This window comes from Falco punctatus (genome assembly GCF_963210335.1).
Source record: "Falco punctatus genome assembly, chromosome: Z".
Classification (NCBI taxonomy): domain Eukaryota; kingdom Metazoa; phylum Chordata; class Aves; order Falconiformes; family Falconidae; genus Falco; species Falco punctatus.
In genome coordinates, this window is record NC_137586.1 from 39,292,958 (window position 1) to 39,306,100 (window position 13,143).

The 13,143-nt window shown below is 36.6% G+C and overlaps 1 protein-coding gene across 2 annotated transcripts in view; it reads left to right on the plus strand.

The window, feature by feature from the left end:
- The first annotated feature begins 3,212 nt into the window (after nt 1-3,212).
- LOC308057123 (uncharacterized protein) overlaps nt 3,213-13,143 on the plus strand; it is a 49,329-nt gene continuing 39,398 nt past the window's right edge. Inside the window, exons 1-2 of one of the 2 annotated variants that reach the window (XM_080373353.1) lie at nt 3,213-5,288; nt 5,371-5,518. In XM_080373353.1, the coding sequence (XP_080229479.1) occupies nt 5,419-5,518 (100 nt within the window). In that variant the 5' untranslated portion in view covers nt 3,213-5,288; nt 5,371-5,418. Of the gene's footprint in view, nt 5,519-13,143 lie in introns of both variants that reach the window. The other variant, XM_080373354.1, reaches the window with a different exon arrangement.

Genomic DNA, 13,143 nt, shown 5'->3' on the forward strand with positions numbered 1-13,143 from the left:
CTTCTGAAGTACTGAAGTAATCTAGAAAGCTGGTTACACAGGCTCAGGCATCTTTTTGAGTTTTTGGCTTTTTCTTAGTAAAGAAAATAGCTCAACAACATGTACTGCAGGCCTATAAGGGTAGGAATTAGTGTGTTTCAAGTATTTAGTAAGACACTTTTCTATGTCAACTCTTTTCTTTGGTATGCTTTCTCAATAATTGGACTATTATTCCGTTTTCATCACAGTAGGTTTTCACCTCTTTCTTTATTGTATTGTCTTTCAGGCCTGTGTTCCTACTTCCAGAGTGATCTGTCATGAAGCCATTGTTACAGCTTATTGCAGGAGCTGTTGGTGTTTGCTTTTCTTCCTTCTAAATGGGCGGAGAGATGTTGACTCATTGGCTTTCTGTAGCTGGAGTGAGTCACCATCTGAGCTAGAGGGCTTCTTTGTACAAAATGCTTACACTTTAAAAAAGCAATGTAATTGGAGGGAACTTTAGTGTTTATTGTCAAGTTTTTAACTGTGACTCCATCATTTGTTTCACAAAGTTATAACAGTTTGTGTACTGTCTGTTGTTGACCTGTTACTGTTTATTCAGAAGTGGCAAAACATGTAGCTACTGCTGTAATATAGATGAGACAAAAAGTAATATTTCTTCTTTACTTTTATTCTCAATGCGGAATCTCTCAGAGTATCACTATTTTGACACAATAGTCAACATAACATGGAATACAGTTGCTGCCTAGAGAAACGGAAATGTTCAGTAAAAATAGAAAAGAAAAGACGTCACTTTTGGTCAACTGTCAGATTTGGCCTTGCCAAATATTTCTCTTGAGACTGCTGATAACAGCTCAAGTGAGCAGTTGAAGTTTCTGCAAGCAATTCATCCTACACAAGATGTCAGCAAAATGAGGCAGGAGTTTTACAGGTTGAAAGATCACCAGCCCTTACATCTATTTCAGAGGCTGATGCCTCCCCTGATGTAGCTCTGTGTTTGTTCTACCTGGGATGCTGTAAAAAAGACTTAAATTTGGGGGTATTTGAGCGAGGACCATTCTACCCACATTCAGCCAAGGAACCCCATTTTATAGGTGACCTTCAGATTACCTATGAGATGAACATTAAGTGGAAAATGATGCTAACAAATTGCACTGTTACGAAATACCATTATCTTGCAGGAGCTTTAAAATGTACTAAGTCAGTCAATAAATCATAAACCAGAGCTCTGCCTATTTTCCACGACAGTCATACATTTTGAGTCATCTGATAGCAAGCCAGAGCCACCTGGAATCTGCCTTTCACCTTTTGCACCTTGTGACTTCATTTATCTTTGGTAGCTTTTATCCACATCCTACAAAACTGAGGAGAAACACATTACTTCATTTCCTTAGATAGCCAGGTCCTTCAGGGTAACTAGCTGTACTCAGATTTCAAGTACAGAGACAAGAGACAGTGACATAGATGATATAGACCTAAGAGCATGTAATGTCACCGCTGTATGAGATACAACAGTCCTACCAAAGACAATAATACTTCCAGCAAGATGTTCCAGACCAAACCAAGTACTTCTTCCACTAACACATATTTACTAATTCCTGTTTTAGGAAGCCTATCTCAGGCACATTATTCAGAAAAACATTTTTTCTCCTTACTGAAGTATAGTGCCTGCTCAGATCTTCATCTCTTCCTGTCACATTACAACAAATTAGATTTCAATTCCAGTCGAAACAGCTATGCTATCAGTTCATCTGTACCTAATCTTCATGATTCTAGATGGTCTCTCTAGAGCTGGGTTGTAATCACCAGTATCCCCGTGAACCTGTACCATGGGCTGGGTTGGCACAGAACTTCAAATCTAGACACACAACTTCTTTTTTAGTTTCATGCTTTAAGAAAAAAAAAATGTTCATAAAACATGTAATCAAAACTGTGTAATATCTTTTATGCCTTCTCTGTTAAAGGATTTATTTTCATTAATGTGTTATTTCCCATTCAGGTTCTGCTTCAGCTGCAGACCTCTTTGAAAGCTTGCAAATAGGGAAAAGATTGGACAGCATGCATTTGTGTCTTGATACTAAGTCAAAATAGTTCATAAATATTTTTAAGGAATTTTATAACTGGGTTTAATTGTATTTGGCTTTGCACCACACTAAATATTTATCATTCACCTCTCTCATCGTGGATTGGCCAATATTTTGTTAGTGCCTCATGAAATACTAAATTGGCATTGATCCTCTGGGAACAGGAGCTACATGCTTTAATCAAACATGCACTTGCTTCTATAATTAGCTCTAAAATTTAATATTTGCTTAGTTGCAGTAAATACCTTTCTGTAGCATTATAGATTTCTAGATGTATAAAGGGATTTTCTGAGTCTCATGGTAAACCAAAGCTTGGCTATCCAGAAGATACAAAATATTAGTGAACTGGCCCCTACATAAAGAAATAAAAATAGAATGCTGTACTAGAAACAGGCAGAAGAGTTTTGTGTGAAGTCATGTCAAAATGCTATAATTTTAGGAACTAGAAATCCCATTCAGCTGAACTGAGCTCGTTTTGTCACTCATTTTAATGGAGCTAGGAATGCATCTTAAGGATGCAGAATAAGAAATGCTGCCAGAATCTTTTTCAACTTGCCAGACTGCCTTCTGTGCATAAGCCCTGACTCTGCTATGGTTGTGTGCCAAAGTAATTTATATGAGGAAAATCTGGACCTTCTAGGAAGCCTCTAGGAAAAAAGCTTTGAAAACCCTGGTTTACACAAATTCTGCCCCAAATCACAGTAGAGCAAAACAGACCTCTAAAATGACAAGATTGTGACAAAAACAGTAAATCACTGGGAAAGGTATAACTTAGTGCATATGCAGGGGATAAGGCAAAGAAATAGGAATGTACAGGCTTTTTACAGCCTTATGTAGTATAATGCTAATTAGAGGGTGTATATAATAACAGAAGTGGCATTCAACACAAATAACAGAGCTTTACTTTAAACAAGTGAACAATATATGGCTGTTGTAGAAAGGTTAATGCCTTTAATGGAGAAAAGTCTTTTGAACATTGAGAAACAAAAACCAAACCAAACCCAAAACAGGAGAGCTGGTGCTGTGTCACAACTGAGCTTCAGAGGAGTGGAAGATGACTGCTGTTCTTGTGTCTTGTAAAACAAAAGTTTTACTCTGGACTGGGCTGTTTCGAGCCTTGGAAAGAAGTGCTTGGAAAGAAAGTGCTGCTTGGAAAGAAGTGCCACGTAGAGCACAATGGATGACGTGGTGCAAGTCATAGTTATTCATGACAAATTTTAAAGGGTTTAAGCTTGTTTCAAAGAGAAGAAACTTCAAGGCATGTTTGTATTTGTTGTAATTTGTCCCATTATAGAACTTCCTAAAGGTACATAACTCAGAGCTTGATTTGCATCTGAGTTTCCTCAAAAGGGAAAGGAACAGATGTGACATTTCAAATGTGTCCCAATTCTATACTACAGTAAATTATCTATCTCTGGAACTGCTACAAGGTTTTCAAGAGAATCACAGTGATTTGGAATATACAAAGAGGAACATGAGATGCCTGGCCCTAGAAATTTACCTTTTCATAATTATGCATGAAATATTATTGATAACAAAATACCAGAGGCCAGAATGCAATAGTGAGTCTCAAGATGATGGTGATTTAAGAAAAAGACATATATGTAATTGATTACTAAAGGGATTTTTGAAGAATGCTTTAAGTAAAAATGTGAAGAAAATTTGTCAGGTAAAGATTCTTCCTAACATAACAGTAGCCAGAACACCAGCCAAAACAAAAGTATGGAAAAGAAAGATCTGAAGATGTCTGTGGCACAGCCAACCTGTTTTATTGTTTGTTTAATAGCTAGCACAGTCAGGTCCTAGCTCAGTACTGGGGCTACTGCACACTCCATAAAAGACTAAGTAAAGCAAGAAACATTATGGTGAACATTAAAAAATTAAAGTAGAAACCTAAAGTAACATAATTAAATATGACTTGGAGTCAGGACTTTTTATGTTTTGCCAGGTTTTTTTTTTTTAGCAGTAGTTGTAGTGCTAATTCTATGCCATACATCTTTTTATTGTTATTTAAAAAAAATCTGGAAACAGAAATTGTCAAAAATGGTTTTATTTTTATAAGTTGGGAATTTTTTACAATCAGACACCCTCAGTGGTTCAGATGGTTGCTTTTCTCTTCATTTTTTCTCCTTTTCCATTCTTTCTTTTTTTTCCTCTGTAGCAAGAGGCAAAAGGGGGGGGGGGGGGGAAGGGGGGGATGGACAGACATGGACATGACACAAAAGTCCACTGGTTATTTTTTTTTCTGTGAAAAGAAAAATCACAAAAAAAAAATCCTTTTATATAAGAAGGTACTCTTTCAGAGAAGCCTTTTATCTTGGTCCCGTATCATGCTATAATTTTCATATCCTGCTGAAACTATAACATATTCAAAATAGAACACTAAAGAAACTAGTCATACAAATTAATAGGTTGTGGATTATCTGAAAGAAGATTCCCAGTGATGCTTCTGCTATAAACCCACACTGGAACTGCTTGTTGAGTTAGTAATACCAAAAGTTTTCCTTTTGTACTATAATCTATAGGCAAGTACCTGGTTTTAATCCTTTTTGACATGAGGGTGGGGTGCAGAACAATACAAGTGAAGTAGAAATCCTGAGCCACTGGCCTCACCTGACTAAGGTGGATCGCACTAGCCTGCGAAGAGTTTATTCTGTATTTGCTCTTGCAACTGCTGAGCAGTACTTTCCTCTCCCAGTTCCTGTTCCTGTATTGTTCATATTATATAGGAATATATCACAAGTTCTGTGCCTGGAGTTATACCAAGAGAACAGTGTATTTGATCTACAGTTCAAAAGTACCTGCTTGTCTCATTACCTGAGACCAGACTCAGCATAATGATGTTGGCAATGTCTTTTTTCTACCTTTAATTAGTAGAGAAGAGAAATGGCAATACACTTCCATGAAGCAGTCCTCCAAAGCAGGGCAAACTTTGCTTTAATGTAAAAGGAGTTTCACCTGGAAGCATTTAATAACTCTGTTTATGTGAAATCAGGGCTGAAGTTGCATAAAACATCCTTTATCTTTACCAGTTTTACCACTACTGGAAATGTAGCAAGAGTATCATATTTCACATTCTTTCAGCTGAAACAAGGAAGTGTGGATATCTGTAAAATATTCTAATTAAACCCTTTTAACCCTGTGAATATTTGTGTTTTCAAGCGTACTTCAGCCTGTATTTTTTTCAGTTGCACTGAAGTCTTCTGCAGCTGTGAGTTTCATCCTGTAAGTTTTGGTCTCCTGGCAAAACAGACATTGCTAGCTGCAGGAAACAGTGAGAAGAAACCTGATACTTTACTTTCTGCAGGTATCTGGTTGCCTAGTGAAGGTCTTTTGTTTTAAAGATTAAATATCTATGTACACAGTGTGGGAGGCTGTCAGAAAATACCAGAAGTTAACTCTCAACTCTATGGGAACACTGGCCCTGAGAAACAGACTGGTTACAATGGATGAAGGTAATTTTTTGGACATAATGTTTGTTTAGAAAAAAAATATGTAATTGTTCATGTATGATATATTACAGAACACAGTTGTTGAGCGTGGAAGAGTGGAGCCAAACCGCTGTTATATTAAACAAGCTGCATAAAAAGTGTGAAGAGGATAACAATCTATGTTTAAGCTTCTTAATTGTAAACAAAAGTCAAGGAAAGAAACACACTAATATGAATGACATGCTAAAAGAGCTAAGTTGTTTACATGGCAGAAAGATCCACAAGTGAATGAGTATAGTTTTGAATACAGCTAATTATTTTTCAAAGCTCTCTTGCTGACCTAGGAAAACATATGTTCAAATGTTAGTGACTAGTTGGAAAGCTGCATACCAATATTTAGAAAAGCGTGATAAATGAAGGTCTTCTAAATAAAGCCACTCTAGGATTTACAAATATTTTGTGAATTTTTAGAAAAAGAGGATTGAGTTTCCACAGCTCAACAAGTCATTATTATTTCAGCCACAGCAAGTGACCGTGTGTGCTCATGTTTATGTACTTTGTCTCCCTTTAGGGATGTCATTTCAAGAAATGCAATGTTAGAAAATAAACAAGAAAGATTGTACAAGGGAATGGTCAAAGGGCTGATCAAAATGGCTTCTGGTGAAAGACTGGAAAGTGGGTTTAGTGGTCTAATAATGTAAGAACCTTTAAATTCTTTCTCAGAAGACTGTGTTCAGAAGTCTTCAAAAGTCTTCAATTTGGTTATAGAACAAGAAGGAATGAACTTAAATTTAAGAGGAGAGAATTTCCATTGAATTTCAAGCAAAAACCACTGTACCTAAAAGAACATTTAACAAGATATTTGATAAGTGAAAAAAAAATGGGTGAAGTAGTTAGTGCTTTCTTTTCTATTATATATTTTATTTAGGACTATTTTTTGAAAGATTAGACCTTTTCTCAAGATCTCCTGTCCCTGGTGCTTATTTCTTCCCTGAAATCTTAACTCCTGAAAAAAAGAATTTACAAGGCAAATAATTTTACCAGAGCATTCTGCCTCAAAGAAGAGAAAATAAGACCACAACAAAAGAATAAAATTGTATATTGCCTAACTTTGTGGGTTTCCTACTAAATTTTCTACAGAAATAACATATATCCTAACAGTGACATCTTAGAATTGTCATTAAATTGCACCTGTACTTTTAAAATATTTTTTGTTGTACAGAATACCTCTTATGAGCTACTACTGTGAGTGTTCAGACTTAATTTTTTCTGATATACACCCTAAGGTGGCCATATCTGGGGGCTAGCAGGTAACCAAGGTTAAGCTTCAAAAATTAAAATATTCAGCGTCTACAGTCATTTTTAGTTTGAGACCTTTATTGCATATGCATTTAGGGGTTTAGATAAATGAAAGCAGAAGGCCAGATTCTGTGAGTGCTCTTCAAGGGTGTGTAATTAAAGAATAAATGAACAGTTATGCAAAGCCGATACTAAAAGAGGGATGGTTTGCCTTGCCCCACCTTAGGGAGCAGGCAGCTGAAAAGCTGTGTGAGGGAAAGATGAGGAGGATTTGTGGCTTTTTCTATGCAACTTGCAGATCCTGCCCATAGATCATGAGGGAGCAGTCTGCTCTTACCTAATATTAATGAATATATTTGAACCCTTTCCACACATATTAGTAAAAGTGATTTTTTTCTCAGATGTCATATACACTTCTCTAGCATTATGCTTAAAATTGAAATACACTAGTAAAGATTAAAATTAAAGGATCAGCCATGGCTGATTTAGAGATGAATAACACTCAGTGTGGCACTGTGATCTACTTTTCTCAGGCAGTTGACTAATGAATAACCAAATGTTGGGAATACAATGAAATATCAAGTTGATATGAATGGAATACCTATGCTTATAAATAAACATACAAATGCACAATATTTTCCAAGGACTGTTAAATTTGCATTCTCATCTTTGCTCCAGTATCTCTGCAGCTTATAGTGGGAAACGTGTGCCTTTACTTTGATTTTCAAGAGGAAAATAATGATAGCATCAACAAAACACAGCAAGACAAAGCCTTACTGTCTGTAGTAACAAGCTGTAATATTAACCGTTGACATCAAAGTTTTTTCCAAATTGACAACTTACTAGTTGATAACTTCTGTATATGCTCTTCTTCATGCCTGTGCACTGTATTAGGATAATTAAGGATTTTTAAATTTAAAAGGAGAAGTCAACTTACTGACTGTGCAACCTCCTCTCAAACCAGAAGTTAATAACAAGTTAAATGACATCATTGATTGTCAACTCTGTTAGGCAATGCTATTGGGCAAGGCTATTTCTTAAGGCAGTGTAATCTGAGAATGTTAGAGAAAAAAATGTGGTTTGACCAGAATGAATACGCAGAAAAAGTTTGCATAATGTATTTTCATCTGGAAAAAATCTGAGCTGTAGCCTTTGACAATGTAAACTAACCTCTACTTGTAAAACACTGTCAGAGTTCATTGTTAAGCTAGATTCAGAGGATGAGATCGAGTTATAAAAGATATCCTTCTCAGAGGATGAACCTTCCTATTAACAATACAAAGGCTGAATTCATATAACAGCAATCATTGCTATAAATGCAAGCTTAAATATAATAGAAAAAGCTGATATCCATGTGATGCAGTGCTCAATGAGAAGGAAGGATCAGACTACTTAAAGACCATCTGGCCTGTAGGTAAATAGGAAAGGCAGCTACTATTCCATTCACAAATAAAAGAGGCCCCAAAAGGCCCATTTCCAACCACTCAGCTACACTGAATATTACAACCACATTTTGTTACTTGACTGCTTGTATGAGTGATCAGCAGCAGCAATTAAAATTACAATTTCCACTTTTTTTGTAAGCAACAAAGACAAACAGTCTGGTCTTGACTGTCAGTGCCCATTTGTTCACAGCATTGGGAGAGCAGTTATTCTATATCCACATCAAGTTTTGTGCTATTTATTTTCCACATAATAAAGGTCAAAATACTCTGTACATCTGCCCAAGTCAAAGAAGCAGTCACCTTCTCTTTCACTATGTTTCTTCTATTGAAACATACTTCAAGGACACTCTCACCAAACCATAGAAGTCTTCTCACTGCCTTTCCTTGTCTTGCGTCAGAGCACAGAGGTTAGGACAAGCTCCATTCAGCCCATTGATACTTTTATTAGAAAGCCTAGTGTATACACTTGCGTTATGAAGAGTATTGAATAGCAGAGTATGCATATCACTAGAACAGTCCTGTAACAAGGAGCAATCAAGAAGCTTACTTCCAGGCAGCCCTCTATACAAAGTTATTAAAAGAGTATTAGTTATATATATGTTATATATTAGTTATATATATGATATATATTTTTCTATCTTTGCAGACAACAACTGCTACCTCCCTATAAATGAGGGCTTAAAATTAGAGGTATTACTCACAACACAGGAGTGGTGCCCAGACCAAGCACTACATTAAATTGCCCCAACAGTTTACAGATTACAAATTTCAATAAATTCCTGTTCTGTCAAGGTTTGAGAAATTGCTGTGAATGCTGAAAGTCACTCCACTGTTTTGCCATTTTGATGGAAATTGCAGTGTTCTATACCTTGACATACAATGACTCATGGAATAAGACACATAATGATTGTTAAATACTATTAATGAGAAACAGATGCAAAGATAGTCTTGCTTCTTCATCTTCTTTTTGAGCCATACCCCTGAAATGTCTATGTCTTGCATAGAGAAATTAGTCTGTGTTGGGTTTATCACGCTCATATAGTGAGATGCACGAATATTTAACTGTGTGTACTACTGATTTAAAAACTATACTTGCTGAGTCAAGGAAAGATATCATACAAACCTGGCTGATTTCTCCATCCCTTAACAGCATCCTTTCTTTGTAGTCTGAAGCACATCTCAGCAGAATAATATGTTCCTTGTGTTCCAGCAGTTCCCAGCCCTGTAATATGCTTGCAAAACTTGCAATTTGAATGAATTGCATATCTGATGATTTACTGAGACTCTCAGAGCCCCATTATCACAGCTGGTCTGGACTGGGTCTAAGTGTAACCAGAAGCCAAGGAAAACTAATTTGAGATCACAGGACTGTTTTGGCTGTTGCGCTGTATCTTACATGACACTTCACACACAACATTGGTATTGCAGTTAGCATTAAAGTACCAAGATTCATTATAATTTGCTGTCCAGGGAAGCTCCAGAGGAAAAACCCTATAAATCTGTGAGATGACCCTTAATCCATAATATCCTAAGAATTTCTGTAGTGATTTTTTTTTTCATCTGAAAGGCATTAAATTAATTAATGCTGTAGGATGGCAATACTCTCTGTAAAACATCCCACACTGTGATCTGATTACCGAGACATTATATTAAAACTGGTCCAAAGATATAAAAGCTTTATGTGGTTACAACACTCACTTTTTCTTGACCATATGCAGAACATGAACACACTCTGTCAGAATAAAATGACTTATTTTAATCTATCTCTATGGAGCTTTTCTTTACATAAGTTACTTTAAATACTAGAGGGTGTCTCTTTCTCATTTTACTATAATGTATGATAAATAGGAGTGCCTGGTGATCTTTGTTTAATTCTTACATGCATTGCTATCTGTATCATGCATAATAACAATGTATTTTTTTGTTTTGTTTTATTTTTTAAACAAAAATCTCCACTAACCACTGGAATAAGAACTACTTTTTCATAATATGTGATGTGGTGGGGTTTTTTTCTGTTCCTATTGGTTTTGGTGTTTGTTTTTGGGGGGGGGGGGGGGAGCGGGCAGGATTTTTACTTAGACCAGTATTCCTATTCTGAAGAAAGTATTCCACTGTCATCACAATCCTGGTTCTGGAAAAAGAATAATTCTGTTTCTCCTACTGCTAAAAGACAAAACAAAAAGGTAATGTTAGCTTGTTTTATTGGCAAATATTTGCACACACAAAATGGAGAGAAAACCATTGAAAAGGTGTAGAACACCACTCTAATGGAGGTGTGGGATTTTATCAATCATCCACCAAGCTTTTTAAGCAATAGGGTATAACTACTTGAAGATTTATAGATGAGAAAAAGATGTCAAACTGTGCCACTTGGCTGATGATCTGATTCACTCCTTTCAGCTGCTGAACTGTAGTGTCTGTTTGCTCTAGTTGCAGGTATAACACATGTGGAACTGGGAGCATCATCTTAAACTAGATTGGAAACTCTTGATAGGCCACAAAAATGGGACTGCGGATTTGAGTTCTCTTGTCCCTTAAAATGGAGGTAGTGTGACTGAGCCAACAGCACATACCTGAATTTTGGAACATTACTGATACCAGTCTAGCTTTTTTTTAAAGCTAATCTATTCTATCCTAGTTGAAGTTCAGGGAGGCAAACAAATTCTCAACCATTCTCTTTTTATATTTTTATGTGGGTTGAGAGGACAAAAAGAGCATTTGAAAGAGTAGATTCTAAATGTGTCATACCAATAGTTAGTTTCAGACATGACCTCAGAAAGACACTGACTGGAACATTGGCATTGTGATAGACCAAGTATCTTTGAAGTTGAAAGACTAATGGAGTAACTTGTCTTTCCATCCAGGGCTTTAGCATATACTACAATAGTCCCTGGCTGGCCCAATTATTTTCATATACCAGCTAATCCTTTGTGTATTATGGTCAGACAATTGTGTGTTAGTAGTCACAGTGCTGCTTGAGTGGAAAATTATGACACTGTATGAAACAATATCTGTTTCAGTGACTGAATGCTCAACTTGCTGCAACTAGCCAGCCTAGGTGGGTCCCTAGGTAGTTTTGGGACAGAACATGATGACTATACCTGCCACCTATGTGAACATCAATAATAACATCTCAGTAACCTTAAAACCATAAATAACACACCTGTTAAACACGTCTCCACCTTACCCCAAGGTTAGAGACCTAACAATTCAGTGACTCCAGCTGCAGAAAAGTGACTGATCTATAAGGTTCAGAATAGCTTGAAAAGGAAGGTGTCATACCTCTTTTAACTAACCATACCACCATTTCAAAAACTAGAACAGAAACATTTTCATGGAGCTTTGCAATTTTGTAACTCCATGAATCTAAACTTCATTACCTAGTAGTAAAGAAATAATCCATGCATTGCTTTTCTTTTTCTCTTCCAAAGATGAAAAGAGCAAGACAAAAGAGGGGTGTTTACATCTTGAACTGATACCACATCCAGTAGAAGTAACCAATACAATCCTCTTTGCTTTGTGGTTAGCAAATTTCATAACTCAAGAAATAACTACCCATAGACTTTGAAGGATTTACGAAGTCAGCTGTGTAAGAATCTCAGAGATGAGATGCCAGGAGGTGACTACATTAATTCAGTTCATGCTATGAGAACTGAAGTTACTCAGGATATTGACTGCTAAACTTTTAATTTTTTAGCAAATTCAAGTAACACCTCCCAGTGATTCAGGATCAGGGACCAAAGATATTTTGCTACTGCTTTACTGTTGGGGTTTTTTCCTGTCATTTAGATACAATCATGTTAGGCTGTTGGAACAGTGATGTGTGTTATTCTGCTTACTTCTGATATCTGATCTAGAGTGAAATCAGGAAAAAAACCTGTGCAATTAGAACTGACTCTTCTGACAAAATTTGCTAGAAATTTGTACAAGAAATATACTAGAAAATGTACAAAGAGAGTGTCAGTTTATCAAAATCAGCATCTTGCATGGGGATACTGGCATGTTAAACACGTAAGAGAGTACAGGGTGGACCTAGAACAGAAATTATCAGCACCAGAGAGATATCTGCTCCAAAATGTGCATTACTCAGAAATTTAAGGCAAGCATTTGTGTTCTCATTCCACTGGAGATTAGGAATTTGAATATCAGGCATTAGCACACTTGTAGGAAAGCTCAGCCCTAAGGCACCCCTTTCTGCAACACTTATACTAAAATTTCCCGTGCTGTGCTGCTTACCCATGAGCTGATTTCCTTACTGCGATGCAGCACAGGTCTGTCTATGAAATCTTGTGAAGCTATAATGCAAGATGTGCATAGGCCTGAGGCAGGTTCTTATGACTGCTGCTCATAAGAATGTAATGTAATGTAATGTCAAGAATGTAATATGGGGCAACCACACCACACAAAGTTTGAGTTGCCAGTGCTCTTTGTTTACTGCTTGCGATCAGCAAAAATACAAAAACTTCAACTACATGAGGAATGCCTGTGTGAATGTTGCCTCAAATTACAACTAGTTTTACCTCAAGGAAACCCCAGACCTCCCTAGCTTTATATACACTGTTCAACCCCCAGACTTCTATGCTTTTAAATCAAAGATTGTTTCAGTGATGGTTAGCATGCAGCATTCCTGGGCATGAAGCTCCCATTTCACAAGGTCTGATCCTGTGAAATGTCTATTACTATTGAGATCCTGAGCATAACAGCATTTTGAGGGGATTACTCTGATGTGCCTGTAATTACACCAGAACTGGTCATGTTGTCCTACCCCTTTTCCATTCAGTGAACTCACAGATGAACCTGGAGTTAAATGTAAAGACTGGATTACCATCCACCACTGTTTTTCTTAAACTCTGTAAATATATTACATAATTCAATAGGCAATGGAATGAGAACTTTTGTCATAGG